The following is an 18,503-nucleotide window of genomic DNA, read 5'->3' as shown; positions in this document are numbered from 1 at the left end:
TGTGCTGTCAATTTTTAAAATAATGATTTGTACAGCTGTTTTTAAAATGTGAGCTTTTCAAGGTTCTAATATTTATTAAATATATCATGTGCGTGACTTTCAAAAAATTTAATTCTTATAACTTTTATTTTAATCAACAGCATTAAGTAAACTCCAAGCTGAGACATGATTCTGTATAGAATTGTATAATTAAATCTTGCACGTAATTATTCAGAATGCATTTTCACTTGGATTTTAACACTTTGAAATTTTCTTGCAGATGCCATGCTTGCCACTCTGCCACTACTCAACGTAAACACTACCTTCCTCGCGATAAACAAGGTCTACACCAATGCCATGAACGACACCACCTCGGCTGAATACCTTGACCTCGGCAGTCGGATCAACCGAGAGGTAAAGGCGCACCCACAAACGAACTTGCGCTAAAACGCACTCCAGTGCTTTTTCTTTGTACGCGCAGTGTGCTTTGTTGCCCGCAGAACAGTAGGCCTTTTTTGGCCATTGGAAAATATCCATAATGCCCGCACAGTAAATGAGACTATATCGCCCCAGATATATTCGCTTGCTCAAACAAAAATATTGCAGTGGCCTTTTTTTAAGATTCTGCATGGGCTTGCCCCCAGCAACCTTTCCTCTCTCTTGCTCTACTCTGACGCACTTTCCGCCACAATAATCAAGGTCTTCGTTGAACAAATTTACTTGTCAACATTCCCCCGATGGAAGGACTCTACCTTGGGCCATTTTGTACTCTGTGACCTTCCCCAGTTCAAGTCCACTCCTTGAGACTTTCCTCATCTGCACATGACTGTTGCTGTCTATTGCAGCATCTTCATCCTAATGTCTACCACCACAACATCGTCTCCATTCTCCTTTCTGCCTTGTAGCTTTTCAACTCCTCTTCCTCTGGTCTGTTAAAAAATACCTCAACCCTCTAGGTGCGTGTGTGTGTCCCCTATATATTTTGTCAAATACAAAATTGTATTGTAAATAATGACGACGATGACTAAAATGCACCCCATCTCGTTTTGTTGTGAACCTCAATCCCTTTCCCAACAGGTGCAGAGTATGTTCAGCAGTTATTCGGTGCAACCAGTTTCGGTGATGACAACCTTCTCGTGAGTTTTATATTATTTGACTGAAACGTAAATTTTAGTTAAAGAAAAAAAAACTAAAAGCAGTTTAAAGTATTTTACTTATGTGTGAGTGTATATAGATTGAGAGAGAAATTAACAAATCCATTTAAACATAAGAGTTGCTGGAGCCATCGTACTGAAATGTGAAACGGATTTCTCCTGCAGGAACGTTTCCGGTGTGGTCGGCGTGACCTCCATAGCGTCATTCAACACCACGAGCCTCATCCCACCTGTAGACGTCTTCAACCTTCTGCGCGCCAAGATTGACAACAACTCTCAGTTGGCGAGCACTGGTGTCTACGTTAAAGAGTCGTCCATAGCCATCGATGGTAAAGACTTTCATTCTCCAGTAGTAGATCACACGGGCAGTCACGTGGCTACATAGTGTCAGGATTGTTTTGCCAGCAGTGTGCAAAGACATTTGTGGAGGCGATTAGACCCCAAAAACCAAACCTGATCAAATGTATTTAGCATCTCCAAGCTGCTGTAGATAGCCTGTAGATGCACAAGGATAACGCTCAACCTCGCGTATCTGCAGGATCTTTCTTTAATTGAATTCAGCAAACTCTTGCTCCAAAGCAAATATCATAATGATTTGTGTCTTCCCGTGTCTCTTCTCCAGGTAACAAGCCCTACAATGTTGTCCCATTGGCGATGAATATCAACACCCCGTTCAATGCCGCTCTGGCCGACCGATCCAGCGCCGACTACAGCGCCCTGAACAGCAAATATGCAGGAGAGGTTGGTCGCTCGCTCCATAGTGCACCCCTAAAATTTATTGGTATAGTTATTAAAATTTTCCAAGTTATTGGGATGCTGCTGCAGTGTAATGGTGTGAGCATACTGGATTTGTAATCTCGGCATGGCAGTTGATATAACGGGTAAGTTTCCAAAATCCCCACGCCTGTCGTCCACCGAAAAATATAAATGCCAGTTGATCAGCAGGTGATTTGTATGGTGGAGTAAAGTGTGGGTATCCCCCACCTTCTTTTCCACGCTGTTCATAGGTCTTGAGAGTAGACCAAATGCACTCTCGACTGAATCTGAGGAGCAATCTTGTCTTTAGGCCAACAGTGGTGTGAGGTCGGAAAATGAATGCTATGTCAATTATAAGATAACTAATTTATCAAATAATACATTTGCTGCCATTTATCAAGCTGCTGCGAGATAAAGGCCTCCATACACGTTATTGGCCATGGGGGTTGTTTGGCCCTACTTCACCATGCTGGTCAATGCAGAAGGTGGTGAGATGAGGTTCATATATCGCTCGTCACCAATTATGACACTGCTGCAGAGTGACCATGAGTTGTCTTTTTCATTGTCTTGTTTCAGTTGAAAAATATTCTGCAATCAAAGTATGGACCCAACGTGCTCTTACTGGACACAACATTCAGGTAGGTTCCTGTTGTCAATGCTACCAATGTAAATAATGTGAGCGGGTAGATGTTGTTACAGCACAGGAATATGCTATCGTATACCTTGAATCATTTACGGAGGTGTGAGCAGAACACAGGAAAGCTAAATACATCCAAGTAGTTTGGGGGGGGGGGCTCGGGCCCCTTTGCTTGGGCTCTGCCCATTTTCTCACTTCTCCTAATCAATTCTTAAGTTCTTGGCAAGGCCTTTCCCTTCTATATATGGCGTGGGAACTATAACGGATGCGTGACAAAGCAGATACTCATTCCGTTTTAGGGTTTATAATGATCGTGTAACTGTTTTTTAAATCAATTCTTATACTTTTGATATATTTTTTTGTTATGCTTGTAAACAAGGATTATTGATTTATGCATAATCACAGTTGGGTTCGTGGCGTGAGACCATAGACAAAACCAATAAAAAGGTGATAGAAACCTAGATGTAAAAAAATATATTACATCTTTGAATAGTTCATGATGAAGAGGGATAATCGTTAATGCCTAATTTTAATGAAATGTGAAAAAAAAATTGTCCCAAATTATAAAGTTGCGGCTTTTTTTTGTTTCTCCAGTGACAGCCCACCGGGAGTGCTGTCTTCGACTGATGTGATCTTCAGTTCAGACACCATCGTGAGCAATACAGAACTTCGTTCCCTCATTGAAAACGCCACCACCTTCCCAGAACAGACCTTTGGAGGGTCTGGTCTCACAGTGGATGTAACGACGCTCTCTGTTGCCGGTGAGCTGCTATGCTTTTCGTAGTTCTTGTTTTATTCCCCCTTCACACTTTAATTTAAGAGTTGCTGCCATAGTGTTTTATTGGTTGACACACTTGATTTGCGATCCAGAGGCGGAAGTTGAAATAATTGACACAGTTTTTTTTAAAACGTGCCCCCAATCCGCCACTGTTCACCCAGCAATAGGATTGGATGTACCACAGTTCATCGCACAGTGTGCAAACTGCTTCTCCTTAAATAAGAGTACATTTAAGTCTTAACACTGGGGTAAACGTGCATCCTTGTGTTTTGTTGCCCGCACCACTGCTGGTGGGAAGGGCTTTCATGAGAGGCCTTTTATAAGAATAGGGTATTTTGGCCTACTCTTCCACAATGGCCAGACCTTGTAAAAGGTGAATACGCACACTTGACCAACACATGTGACCAGCTGATCGACTAACTGGGGCTTTTGCCTTAACTGCCCTGTGAGATCAAATCGAACTGGTGGTCTCTGGATTACAAATCCCAGTGTGCGAACAATTCCAACACAGCAGCATTCCTTCACCACTGTTCCCTTTTATTTTGACACTCGGTAAATGCTGCACTTATATATATAATGTAAAATATTGAGACCATAATTCATTTACATTTTAAAGACAAGCATTTTGTTTGTGTACGGATTTCCACCAACCTTTCCCTAACACGTGCTATTTTTTTTCCCTTGCGGTTTTCAGGCAACCTATCCAACTATATCTCACAGTTTATTACACTCCGCATCCTTAACAGGAATTTCACTTCCGACCTAAACAACGTCAACAGCGATGCCTACAAAAACCTCACCAAAGACGTTTGGAAAGGGGTGAGCAGATTCAAAAATGCATACTGGTACTTTTTTTCTTTCAAATAATAACAGGCCTTCAGAAATGCCTTGCCAAGATTTAAGTGTCGGGGAGGTGTCCTGCATTGGAAAACGATGAATACTTTTCTTAAACCTCCCCAGCAGTAAAACTCCACAGTTGGTTGCTTGTAGTGGGGCAAAGTGCGAGTATCCAAACCTCGTCTAAGAGGTCTGGCCAGAGTGGAAGAGTAGGCTAAAATTCATTCAAAAGGGGGGTGATAGTTTCTACTAGTTGAAAGTCTGCCTGTAGTGGTAAGCAAAGCAGTTAAAAATCGGAGGCAAATATTTCCTCCAAGCATCAGGATGTTGATACTCTGTATTGTAGAGGAAACTACAGTAATGTAATGAGCCTGGAAGGTTCATGATAGTTTAAAATAGTAAGTACCCTGTACTCGATTTGTGTAATTTTTGTTAACCAATCGGATCTTTGTGAAGCCCTTGGTACTAAAACACTGGTATTCAACCTTAAGCAGCCATCTCAAACGTAGGCGATGGGAGTAGTTGGATGCCACAAACTGCTATTGAACCTAATGGTGGGACCCCGGGGTCCCATAAGCCCCCGGCTCTCGCATAAACTGCGTTGCAACATCATTTTAGGTCCGTTGAAGGCGTACGATACGGCAATCCATTCCTCGCGACAAGCTCTACATGATGCACTAATCAAAGTTTTGTTCATGACTACGGCAATTTTGGTAACGACGGGTGCTTGGTGAAGAACGAGAGGATTGCTTTCTGGTGGGTCGCGGCGTTTGTGCGCGATGGGACGGAGTCGCCAAAAAAACATTGATTAATTACGCGTTTTACTTCCGTTTATTCGGGGCCCCAGGGTCCTGCGCCATGAGGTTCAATTGCTGACCCATCCGTTCTTGATGTTTTGCAGATTAATGATGTGCTGAAACCAAGCACAACAACCTGCAGTACATCCTCATCAAAAAATTCAGTATGTTGAAATAACCTATTAGACCCTTGGAGGAGGGGCACAACCATAACATTTATTTACGGCACATGTCCCATTCGCTGGAGACTGATGTAGATGGATGTGAAAAGACCAGGTTTTTAAACAGCGGTTGCATTATCCATGAACAGGCGACCTGTGGTTTACAATTAAGACGAATCCTTTTCCAAACAACTGGTTAAAATAAATCAAACAAAGGCTACTAAATGGACAGTACAATGTTATGCCTTCATTGAGATTAGTTCTGCATGTTAAATTTCTACAAGGGGGGTGCCACGGTGGCGAGATGCCAACTACTTTGCCTTGTAAACAGGAAGTTGTGGGTTCGATGCCAACCCTGACACCTATATATTTGGAGTTTGCATGTTCTCCCTGTTGTGACGTAGATTTTTTTCCAGGGGCCTCCGTAATTTTTCCATCCACATTTTAGAAGCATCTAATTAGATTTATTTGGCTGCTATTAATTTCCACATGATTAGCCACTTATTTGAGCTATCATTTGTGGCCAGGTCGCTTTGAAAAAACCTATATAGTTCAGTGGGCCCTTGCCTGGTAAAATTAAAAAAACATTTGAGTTATTTTTTAAGAGTGCACTTCACCAATGGATGCCGAGCACAACGTTAATAAATTGCAATATGGTCATCTCCATAAGTGATGTACACAGTGGACAAAGGGCACAATGGTTAGCCACTTGCAATGGGACCCGAGTTTTTCTCATCCACGGATGCATCCGTGACGAAGTGGCATATCAACCGTTCTTGGGGCCTCACCTTTATAAAATCAACTTGCGCAAATATGTTTAAAGCAACCTCCATGTCACATGTCTTACCAATTAACTGGCCACAACCCAGCATAGCATTTGATGTACTTTATATTTCAATGCATGTTCACATCAGCTTATGACTTGGCCCTTAGCCACTGGGGATATGTAACGTACTGTGTACTGAATCTCCTGAAGCAAAGAGGCTGCCGTTCTTGATTTTTTCACGCTCGTGTGTTCCCTGTTGCAGGCCTGGCTCCGTGATAGTCGAGTCAACAGCTGCGTATGCAAACACGGCACCCGACGCAACGGTTGCTCTGTCCGAGCTGACCTCCAACACATTTTTGCCTGGTGGTATCCTGCAGCTCGACCCTGCAGCAAGCAGCGTGGGTGGCGTTGCACGTGAGTCCTCGCTGAGCCCCATCTCTCGCTACCCCCCCCCCCCGGTCCAGGCCCTTTTTATGAACGTTAAATGTTTTTATATCTTACCTATAAAATAATGGATGAGTAATCGGTCAATTGTATGATTAGTAATGAATTGTCGATTAGTAATTGGTTGTAATGTGCTATTTAATAACTAAACCCAATTACTATAACCACTCAAGTGCAGAAATTAAAGGTGAGGGGGGGAGGTTATATAATAGATTAGTAATCGGTTAATTGTTATGATTAGTAATGAATTTTCGATTAGTAATTAGTTGTAATGTGTGTTATTGTGATTATATACTTTGTTAATAATCAGTTAATTAGTATGTTTCCCCAATAAGGAATTAAAATATGTATTTAATAATATGCTTCCAGGCTGCACTAAGCCTGTAGCTGTCAGAGCGATTAAAGTTATTTCTATTTTTCTCAATTTCAATGAATTATCTAATTAGTCTTTGCCAGTAATTCGTTTTACACAACACTTCAACGTTATCAAAATCAATTGAGTGTCCTTGTTGGCAAGCGTGTTCTGCCACTGTCGACAGTTGTGTTTGAGGTAATTTAATATTTATTTGTTCTTTTAGTCTTAAGCTGATGTTACATCCTGTCTGTCCAATATAGCATCTAATCTTAATTTAGGAGCTTTCGTGACTGCAGGAATTATTCTTTGGTTCTTTTCGGTTAAGTCACGTCTAAAAATAAAATAATAAATTAAAATAACATATTACGACGTTTCGATTGCAACACAAGCAATCATCATCAGGTATAAAATAAATAGCAACAAAAAATCTAACTAGAAAACTATAGACAGACATACAAGCAGACAGACATCACAACGGCACACAGAGAGAGGACACACATCGGCACAAAGAGAGGGGTTGTCTCTATGACGGTCCCTTAAATATAGAGAGGAGGGGCGAGAACGGAGAGAGGGAGGGGGCAGAGAGAATTAGCATATCAATGAGTGTACGCCAACGTGCTGCTGCTGCAAGTAAGATGACAATGTGGAACGCGCACGCAAAATTGAAAACTAGGAGACAGGCACACGAAAATTAAATAACCCAGCAAAATATCGAAATGTGATGTAATACAACACAGAGTCGGTTAACACACAATTAACGCATAGCCTGGTTTTGCTGGGTTATTTAATTTTCGTGTGCCTGTCTCCTAGTTTTCAATTTTGCGTGCGCGTTCCACATTGTCATCTTACTTGCAGCAGCAGCAGTACGTTGGCGTACACTCATTGATATGCTAATTCTCTCTGCCCCCTCCCTCTCTCCGTTCTCGCCCCCCCTCTCTATATTTAAGGGACCGTCATAGAGACAACCCCTCTCTTTGTGCCGATGTGTGTCCTCTCTCTGTGTGCCGTTGTAATGTCTGTCTGCTTGTATGTCTGTCTATAGTTTTCTAGTTAGATTTTTTGTTGCTATTTATTTTATACCTGATGATGATTGCTTGTGTTGCAATCGAAACGTCGTAATATGTTATTTTAATTTATTATTTTATTTTTAGACGTGACTTAACCGAAAAGAACCAAAGAATATAGCATCTGCCACATAAACAATTAATCCGATATAGCGTAAGACTAAAATAACACAAAGTATATACTGCTGCAGAGTGCGTAGTAACGACTATAGTGAGTAGATACTACTGCAGGGTCAGTAGTTACTACTATATACAGTTGGTAGCTACGACTGGTCTCCGTAAATACTACTGTACAGTCAATAGATAAAACTACATAGTCTAGAGATACTACTATAGTCCCTAGATTCTACTCACTCTATGGTATATATGGTATTTAGGTATATATGCGTAATTGTGGGGTAAAAATATTTTTTGAGGGGTGCGGGGGGGGGGTCGACAATTTTCGGAAACCTTAAAGATCGTCTATTTACCCCCCACTTTCTATAGCTTTTTGGACTTCTTGTTGATTGACAGACAAACGGCATGCCGGGCTTTCACAATAGCTTAGTATTTGTATATGTTATGTTTTTTTTAGAAATATATTTTTCCTCCGGGCAATGCCCGGGTACTTCCCGCTAGTAATTAATATTTCGTGTTTATGTTATTATTCCAGCAACAACTGCCCCTACCACTGTAGCAATGGCAAATACGACAGCCACTTCTCCATCGGCAAACGCAACGGCGAACGCCACAGCCATTCCTCTAACATCAACAAACGCCACGGCTGCTCCGCCAACAAACGCCACTGCGAACGCCACGGCCGCTCCGCCAATAAACGCCACGGTGAACGCCACGACAGTTCCGCCAACAAACGCCACGGTGAACGCCACGACAGTTCCGCCAACAAACGCCACGGTGAACGCCACGACAGTTCCGCCAACAAACGCCACGGTGAACGCCACGACAGTTCCGCCAACAAACGCCACGGTGAACGCCACGACAGTTCCGCCAACAAACGCCACGGTGAACGCCACGACAGTTCCGCCAACAAACGCCACGGTGAACGCCACGACAGTTCCGCCAACAAACGCCACGGTGAACGCCACGACAGTTCCGCCAACAAACGCCACGGTGAACGCCACGACAGTTCCGCCAACAAACGCCACGGTGAACGCCACGACAGTTCCGCCAACAAACGCCACGGTGAACGCCACGACAGTTCCGCCAACAAACGCCACGGTGAACGCCACGGCAGTTCCGCCAACAAACGCCACGGTGAACGCCACGGCAGTTCCGCCAACAAACGCCACGGTGAACGCCACGGCAGTTCCGCCAACAAACGCCACGGTGAACGCCACGGCAGTTCCGCCAACAAACGCCACGGTGAACGCCACGGCAGTTCCGCCAACAAACGCCACGGTGAACGCCACGGCAGTTCCGCCAACAAACGCCACGGTGAACGCCACGGCAGCTCCGCCAACAAACGCCACGGCAGTTCCGCCAACAAACGCCACGGTGAACGGCACGGCAGTTCCGCCAACAAACAGTACAAGCACGGCGACCACAGTAAAAACTCCAACCGCCGGGCCAAACGTAGCTTACTCTGTATTTTTTAAGATTGTCAATGAAGGCTTTACAGCCGAGCTGGCCAACAACACAAGTCCAGCTTACAAAGTCCTTGAAGACAAGATTGTGCTACAGGTAAACCAAAAGGAAAAAAAACTTTTGACCGTTTATACTACGTAGCTTTTCAGTCGTGTGCCATAGCTCCCTCTTTTGTGGTTATACCACATGTTCAGGATGTCAGAAGTTGTCTGCTCCACATGCTTGGAAATTGGAGGAACCGAATTCGGTTGAACTAAATTGGGTTGAGTTCCTGAAGCTCCCAGCACGTGGTCTAAAACAATGCACATCATGCCGAACACACCGGTACTTACATTTTATTTATGATAAAGATTTTTGGACTGGGTTGCATAAATGTATATCTGTCATACAGCCACCTCCACCTAATACGTTTTTTTCACGTGAACAAAATGTGCCAATTAGTTACTACTTCAGCACACTGGTGTGTTAGAGACCAAACCCACAACATTTGCAATTGAGTGGTGTTTTGCTGTAAATTACAACCATCATCAGGCAAATGTTGAAGTCGATGGACAGCCTTACTTAACTGGCTGTCGGGTGAAGGTGGATGTATGACACATTTACATGATCAAACCCAAAAAACTTGTTTTTTGAATGATTTAATTTTACCTGAACTTGTTTAGACTACTGTCAGATAATTAGAAAATTATAACCATGACACTGTCATTTTGTCTTTTTGTGTATGTTTAGCTTGATCAAATTTTCAGAAAAAAGTACGGATCAAAGTTCAGCAAGACCCATGTCTTGCGCTTCTGGTAAGATTTTTGTTTCGTAGACTTGTTGCAATTTATTTTTCACTTATGTTGTCCATGCAAAGTTGAGCCATATTTAAGAAAACAAAAAATGTCCAGAGGCTTTCCAGGCCAAATATTATCAGAAACATCTGTTTAACCAAAGCAACCAGTAGGCCAATTTTGCCCCACAGTCTCATCAGCAGACTCGAGCTTGTTTTTTAAGTACGGCTGGGTTGCCAGGTGTTTATTAGCAAGAGCATTCCATATAAACTACGGCCTTAGTCAACGCATGAAGAATAATGGATAACTTCTGCTGATGAGCCACCGAAGGTCAAATATGTTACGCGCTTATGCAAGCAAGTTTTGTTGGATAATACTTTTGTCTGGAAAGGTCATAGGCTAGTGTACAGTCTTATTTTATTGCTGTGGAGAGATGCATTTAGGGTTGGGGTTCATATTTAATTAACCATGATGCCCAACTATATAATGGGATTTTTTTTATTTTGTACTGAAGCCTTTTAGGGACTATTCTCATTTGTAATATATCAGAATCGGTTATCCGATTTTTTTTTTTTTAAAGAAAATCTCTTTTCGAAAGCTTCACAACATCAGATTTCACTGAAACAGTTGTTCATCGGCAATAATTGCCTAAGGGTCCGCACCCTGTCTGCCAACCAAGATTTCGACTGAACTTGCCAATGGCGAGAGCCACTCTGTCTGCCATGGAGCTACCGTGGGTTTTAATGTAAGCAACACATCAAACCTCAACCTGCTTGATTTTGCTTTCTCCACAGGAGTGGTTCAGTCAACGTTGATGCCGAAGCAATATTTGTGAACGACAGCCCACCAGTGAAGGAAAATGTGCTGAGGGCCTTTGTGAGCGGCTTGGATCCAAATGCTACAATTCCAAATACATTACTGCAGCTGGCAACTAGCTCTATTAACGTGTCTGGTAAATACTCAACTTCTCTTTTGTCATACAAACATTTCTCCATCCCAAATATTCCACCATTTCTGTTTTGAAAAATGGCCTATCCAAATGATCTCTCTCAAGCTATGGTCCTTTCTTTTCGGTGGTTAATCATGTTGTTTATGTTTTGGATCCATGTGTAAAATTACTGCGCCGTTGCTGGTCCACCTGTAGTAGAGCCAGCCATGAAATTCCAAAAGGCCATTTTTCCATAAGTTTCTTGGTGGTGACTTTCCTTTACGTACATTTTTAAAATGCGTGGAACCTGAAAGCGGATTGAGTTAATAATATATGAAGGCGAGGGTAATGTACACTTTTATACGTAGGAATTAAACCTATAATTGTTCCACCCAGTTGAGTTTAAACCACATTTAAAAGAAGTGCAAAGGGCAATAGAGAAGCCAATTTTTAAGTCTGTAAATATGTAAAAATGCAAGTGCCAGAGGGGACATTTCAGATTGGAACGTGCCTTGTTGGTAGACATTTAGAAAATTCCCCAACTGGCCCCAATCCCTCCCCCCCCCCACTTTTTAAATCCTTTATATTAAGTTTGCTTGCGTGCTTGCTTGCTTGCTTACGACCGTGCAAATCTTTCGGTCGTTTTTTAACCCACTTCCCGTGATCCAATCGAGCTGACATTTTGCACACAGACTCGTTGTGCGAGACAATTAATGTTCGTGAAAAAAAAATTAAAATTTTTTACACTTTTTAGGCAAACATTTTTTATTTTACATTTATTCAAATAGAACTCATTCATGGCTTTGGCTGAACGTCACAGTGTAGGATCCCAGAGCGTAACCCCTCCATAGGTCGTGGCGGAGTAGCGCAGTTGGTAGCGCCCTCGCTTCCCATGCCAAAGGTCGCGGGATCGATCCCCGCGTCCTCCACAGGCGAATATATTTTTAAATCCTTTATATTAAGTTCGCTTGCTTGCTTAGGACCGTGCAAATCTTTCGGTCGTTTTTTAACCCACTTCCCGTGATCCAATCGAGCTGACATTTTCCACACAGACTCGTTGTGCGTGACAATTAATTTGCGTGAAATTTTTTCCCCAAAATTTTACACTGTTTAGGGAAAAAAAATTAAGTATTTAATTACCAATTGCTTAATGGTGGCAGACAATCATCTGACCCATAGGTGGCAGCCATCTCAAGCCAGAGGACGAGAGGACTAGCCGCCACGCATATAAAGGATTTATAGTGAAAAACTTTGTTTTTACGGGTTAATTTTTTCCACCTTGAACCATCATCCTGACCCATGAGACCACACCCATCGCAAGCTTTCTCAATTTTGGCTATCCACCGTGTCATGTAAGACATTGCTGTAGAATCTTTGTCCGAAATAATTTCTGCAAAAGTAAGGCAGACATGCATTTTTTAAAGCACTTTTGAATCGAGCACTTTGTGCAGCTAAAGTTGAAACCCGTGATATGTTGGCCACATTTTGTTTGCGTTCAGTTTTTTCATTGCTCGCTCAAATTGACTGCCGCATGTGTGGAACATTGGTGATATCATCTTGGCATGCAATTTGTTGCATATATTGTTTAAGTTTTGTTGCAATTGGGGGGGGGGGGGTAAATGCTGCAAATTTTTTGTTTCACATTCCTTAGAAATATTTCCCCTTTTGTACATTGTCATCAGCTATTGTCTATCCTCACTGAACAAACCCTCCCTGAAATCCCACATGTTTATGCAATTACTGCACATGCGCTGATCTCATCACCGCAAAGGGTCCTCCTCCCCTTATCAATGAGCCATCATCCCTTCTTGCCATGGCCTGCTCAAGCCCATTTTCTGGCTACGTCGGGCACATGTCTACTATAATGTGCTGTCAATTTTTAAAAAGAATGATTTGTACAGCTGTTTTAAAAATGAGCTCCTTTTGAAGATTTCAATATTAATTAAATATATCATGTGCATAACTTTCAGAAATTATCATTCTTGTAACTTTTATTTTAATCAACAGCATTAAGTAAACTCCAAGCTGAAAAATGATTCTGTATAGAATTGTATAATTGAATCTTGCACGTAATTATTCAGAACGCATTTACACTTGGATTTTAACACTTTGAAATGTTCTTGCAGATGCCACGCTTGCCACTCTGCCACTACTCAACGTAAACACTACCTTCCTCGCGATAAACAAGGTCTACACCAATGCCATGAATGACACCACCTCGCCTGAATACCTTGACCTCAGCAATCGGATCAACCAAGAGGTAAAGGCGCACCCACAAACAAGCTTGCGCTAAAACACACTCCAGTGCTTTTTCTTTGGACGCGCAGTGTGCTTTGTTGCCCGCAGAACAGTAGGCCTTTTTGGGCCATTGTAAAATATCCATAATTCCCGCACGGTAAATGTGACTATATCGCCCCAGATATATTCACTTGCTCACAAACAAAAATATTGCAGTGGCCTTTTTTTAAGATTCTGCATGGGCTTGCCCCCAGCAACCTTTCCTCTCCCTTGCTCTACTCTGACGCACATTCCGCCAATATAATCAAGGTCTTCGCTGAACAAATTTACTTGTCAACATTCCCCCGATGGAAGGACTCTACCTTGAGCCATTTTGTACTCTGTGACCTTCCCCAGTTCAAGTCCATTCCTTGAGACTTTCCTCATCTGCACATGACTGTCGCTGTCTATTGCAGCATCTTCATCCTAATGTCTACCACCACAACATCGTCTCCATTCTCCTTTCTGCCTTGTAGCTTTTCAACTCCTCTTCCTCTGGTCTGTTAAAAAATACCTCAACCTTCTAGGTGCGTGTGTGTGTCCTCTATATATTTTGTCAAATACAAAATTATATTGTAAATAATGACGACGATGACTAAAATGCACCCCATCTCGTTTTGTTGTGAACGTCAATCCCTTTCCCAACAGGTGCAGAGTATGTTCAGCAGTTATTCGGTGCAACCAGTGTCGGTGATGACAACCTTCTCGTGAGTTTTATATTCTTTGACTAAAACGTAAATTTTAGTGAAAGAGAAAAAAAACTAAATGCTGTTTAAAGTATTTTACTTATGTGTGAGTGTTTATAGATTAAGAGAGAAATTAACAAATCCATTTAAACATAAGAGTTGCTGGAGCCATCGTTCTGAAATGTGAAACGGATTTCTCCTGCAGGAACGTTTCCGGTGTGGTCAGCGTGACCTCCATAGCGTCATTCAACACCACGAGCCTCATCCCACCTGTAGACGTCTTCAACCTTCTGCGCGCCAAGATTGATAACAACTCTCAGTTGGCGAGCACTGGTGTCTACGTTAAAGAGTCGTCCATAGCCATCGATGGTAAAGACTTTCATTCTCCAGTAGTAGATCACACGGGCAGTCACGCGGCTACATAGTGCCAGAATTGTTTTGCCAACGGTGTGCAAAGGCATTGTGGAGGCGATTGGACCCCCAAAAACCAAACCTAATAAAATGTATTTAGCATCTCCAAGCTGCTGTAGATATCATGTAGATGCACAAGGATAACGCTCAACCTCGCGTATCTGCAGGATCTTGCTTTAATTGAATTCAGCAAACTCTTGCTCCAAAGCAGATGTCATAATGATTTGTGTCTTCCCGTGTCTCTTCTCCAGGTACCAAGCCCTACAATGTTGTCCCATTGGCGATGAATATCAACACCCCGTTCAATGCCGCTCTGGCCGACCGATCCAGCGCCGACTACAGCGCCCTGAACAGCAAATATGCAGGAGAGGTTGGTCGCTCGCTCCATAGTGCACCCCTAAAATTGATTGGTATAGTTAATAAAATTTGCCAAGTTATTGGCATGCTGCTGCAGTGTAATGGTGTGAGCATACTGGATTTGTAATCTCGGCATGGCAGTTGATATAACGGGTAAGTTTCCAAAATCCCCACGCCTGTCGTCCACCGAAAAATATAAATGCCAGTTGATCAGCAGGTGATTTGTATTGTGGAGTAAAGTGTGGGTATCCCCCACCTTCTTTTCCACGCTGTTCATAGGTCTTGAGAGTAGGCCAAATGCACTCTCGACTGAATCTGAGGAGCAATTTTGTCTTTGGGCCAACAGTGGTGTGAGGTCGGAAAATGAATGCTATGTCAATTATAAGATAACTAATTTATCAAATAATACATTTGCTGCCATTTATCAAGCTGCTGCGAGATAAAGGCCTCCATACACGTTATTGGTCATGGAGGTTGTTTGGCCATACTTCACCATGCTGGTCAATGCAGAAGGTGGTGAGATGAGGTTCATTTATTGCTCGTCACCAATTATGACACTGCTGCAGAGTGTGACCATGAGTTGTCTTTTTCATTGTCTTGTTTCAGTTGAAAAATATTCTGCAATCAAAGTATGGACCCAACGTGCTCTTACTGGACACAACATTCAGGTAGGTTCCTGTTGTCAATGCTACCAATGTAAATAATGTGAGCGGGTAGATGTTATTACAGCATAGGAATATGGTATCGTATACCTTTTAATCATGTACGGAGGTGTGAGCAGAACACAGGAAAGCTAAATACATCCAAGTAGTTTGGGGGGGGGGGGACTCGGCCCCTTTGCTTGGGCTCTGCCCATTTTCTCACTTCTCCTAATCAATTCCAAGTTCTTGGTAAGGCCTTTCCCTTCTATATATGGCGTGGGAACTATAACGGATGCATGACAAAGCAGATACTCATTCCGTTTTAGGGTTTATATTGATCGTGTAGCTGTTTTTTAAATCAAATCTTATACTTTTGATATATTTTTTTGAATTATGCTTGTAAACAAGGATTGTTGATTTATGCATAATCACAGTTGGGTTCATGGCATGAGACCATAGACAAAACCAGTAAAAGATGGTAGAAACCTAGATGTTAAAAAATATATAACATCTTTGAATAGTTCATGATGAAGAGGGCTAATCATTAATGCCTACTTTAAATGAAATGTGGGAAAAAAAAATTTGTCCCAAATTATAAAGTTGCTGCTTTTTTTTGTTTCTCCAGTGACAGCCCACCGGGGGTGCTGTCTTCGACTGATGTGATCTTCAGTTCAGACACCATCGTGAACAATACAGAACTTCGTTCCCTCATTGAAAACGCCACCACCTTCCCAGAACAGACCTTTGGAGGGTCTGGTCTCACAGTGGATGTAACGACGCTCTCTGTTGCCGGTGAGCAGCTATGCTTTTCATAGTTGTTGTTTTCTTCCTCTTCACAATTTTATTTACGAGTTGCTGCCATAGTGTTTGATTTGTTGACTTGCGATCCAGAGGCCACCGGTTTGAATTTCTGGTGCGAAAGTTAAAATAATTGACACGTTTTTTTGAAACCTGCCCCCAATCTGCCGCTGTTCACCCAGCAATATGATTGGATGTTCCACAGTTCATCGCACAGTGCGCAAACTGCTTCTCCTTAAATAAGAGTACATTTAAGTCTTAACACTGGGGTGAACGTGCATCCTTGTAATTTGTTGCCTGCACCACTGCTGGTGAGAAGGGATTTCATGAGAGGCCTTTTATAAGAAAAGGGTATTTTTGGCCTACTCTTCCACAATGGCCAGACCTTTGTAAAAGGTGAATACGCACACTTGACCCAGCTCGTCGACTAACTGGGGTTTTTGCCTTAACTGCCCTGTCAGATGATGAAATCGAACTGGTGGTCTCTGGATTACAAATCCCAGTGTGCGAACAATTGCACCACAGTAGCATTCCTTCACCACTGTTCCCTTTTTTAAATCCATTGATACTCAGTAAATGCTGCATATAAATATATATAATGTAAAATGCTGAGACCATAATTAATTTACATTTTAAAGACAAGCATTTTGTATGTGTACGGATTTCCACCAACCTTTCCCTAACACGTGCTGTTTTTATTCCCTTGCTGTTTTCAGGCAACCCATCCAACTATATCACACAGTTTATTACACTCCGCATCCTTAACAGGGATTTCACTTCCGACCTAACCAACGTCAGCAGCGATGCCTACAAAAACCTCACCAAAGACGTTTGGAAAGGGGTGAGCAGATTCAAAAATGCATACTGGTACTTTTTTTCTTTCAAATAATAACAGGCCTTCAGAAATGCCTTGCCAAGATTTAAGTGTCGGGGAGGTGTCCTGCATTGGAAAACGATGAATACTTTTCTTAAACCTCCCCAGCAGTACAACTCCACAGTTGGTTGCTTGTAGTGGGGCAAAGTGTGAGTATCCAAACCTCGTCTAAGAGGTCTGGCCAGAGTGGAAGAGTAGGCTAAAATTCATTCAAAAGGGGGGTCATAGTTTCTACTAGTTGAAAGTCTGCCTGTAGTGGTAAGCAAAGCAGTTAAAAATCGGAGGCAAATATTTCCTCCAAGCATCAGGATGTTGATACTCTGTTTTGTAGAGGAAACTACAGTAATGTAATGAGCCTGGAAGGTTTATGATAGTTTAAAATAGTAAGTACCCTGTACTCGATTTGTGTAATTTTTGTTAACCAATCGGATCTTTGTGAAGCCCTTGGTACTAAAACACTGGTATTCAACCTTAAGCAGCCATCTCAAACGTAGGCGATGGGAGTAGTTGGATGCCACAAACTGCTATTGAACCTAATGGTGGGACCCCGGGGTCCCATAAGCCCCCGGCTCTCGCATAAACTGCGTTGCAACATCATTTTAGGTCCGTTGAAGGCGTACGATACGGCAATCCATTCCTCGCGACAAGCTCTACATGATGCACTAATCAAAGTTTTGTTCATGACTACGGCAATTTTGGTAACGACGGGTGCTTGGTGAAGAACGAGAGGATTGCTTTCTGGTGGGTCGCGGCGTTTGTGCGCGATGGGACGGAGTCGCCAAAAAAACATTGATTAATTACGCGTTTTACTTCCGTTTATTCGGGGCCCCAGGGTCCTGCCATGAGGTTCAATTGCTGACCCATCCGTTCTTGATGTTTTGCAGATTAATGATGTGCTGAAACCAAAGCACAACAACCTGCAGTACATCCTCATCAAAAAATTCAGGTATGTTGAAATAACCTATTAGACCCTTGGAGGAGGGGCACAACCATAACATTTATTTACGGCACATGTCCCATTCGCTGGAGACTGATGTAGATGGATGTGAAAAGACCAGGTTTTTAAACAGCGGTTGCATTATCCATGAACAGGCGACCTGTGGTTTACAATTTAAGACGAATCCTTTTCCAAACAACTGGTTAAAATAAATCAAACAAAGGCTACTAAATGGACAGTACAATGTTATGCCTTCATTGAGATTAGTTCTGCATGTTAAATTTCTACAAGGGGGTGCCACGGTGGCGAGATGCCAACTACTTTGCCTTGTAAACAGGAAGTTGTGGGTTCGATGCCAACCCTGACACCTATATATTTGGAGTTTGCATGTTCTCCCTGTTGTGACGTAGATTTTTTTCCAGGGGCCTCCGTAATTTTTCCCATCCACATTTTAGAAGCATCTAATTAGATTATTTGGCTGCTATTAATTTCCACATGATTAGCCACTT

At 42.4% G+C, this 18,503-nt stretch overlaps 1 protein-coding gene across 1 annotated transcript in view; it reads left to right on the top strand.

Annotated features, from left to right (window-relative positions):
• Positions 1–8,976: 8,976 nt before the first annotated feature.
• LOC144945903 (uncharacterized) overlaps positions 8,977–18,503 on the top strand; it is a gene marked incomplete at its 5' end in the record, with an annotated part of 56,270 nt that continues 46,743 nt past the window's right edge. The window contains 11 exons of the mRNA XM_078874535.1: positions 8,977–9,408; positions 10,042–10,106; positions 10,880–11,037; positions 13,140–13,273; positions 13,939–13,997; positions 14,182–14,345; positions 14,639–14,757; positions 15,351–15,412; positions 16,011–16,177; positions 16,900–17,024; positions 17,942–18,003. Of these exons, the coding sequence (XP_078730661.1) occupies positions 8,977–9,408; positions 10,042–10,106; positions 10,880–11,037; positions 13,140–13,273; positions 13,939–13,997; positions 14,182–14,345; positions 14,639–14,757; positions 15,351–15,412; positions 16,011–16,177; positions 16,900–17,024; positions 17,942–18,003 (1,547 nt within the window). The remainder of the gene's footprint in view (positions 9,409–10,041; positions 10,107–10,879; positions 11,038–13,139; positions 13,274–13,938; positions 13,998–14,181; positions 14,346–14,638; positions 14,758–15,350; positions 15,413–16,010; positions 16,178–16,899; positions 17,025–17,941; positions 18,004–18,503) is intronic.

Source organism: Lampetra fluviatilis, chromosome 39, assembly GCF_964198595.1.
Source record: "Lampetra fluviatilis chromosome 39, kcLamFluv1.1, whole genome shotgun sequence".
NCBI lineage: Eukaryota > Metazoa > Chordata > Hyperoartia > Petromyzontiformes > Petromyzontidae > Lampetra > Lampetra fluviatilis.
This window is presented reverse-complemented; position numbering and strand designations above follow the sequence as displayed.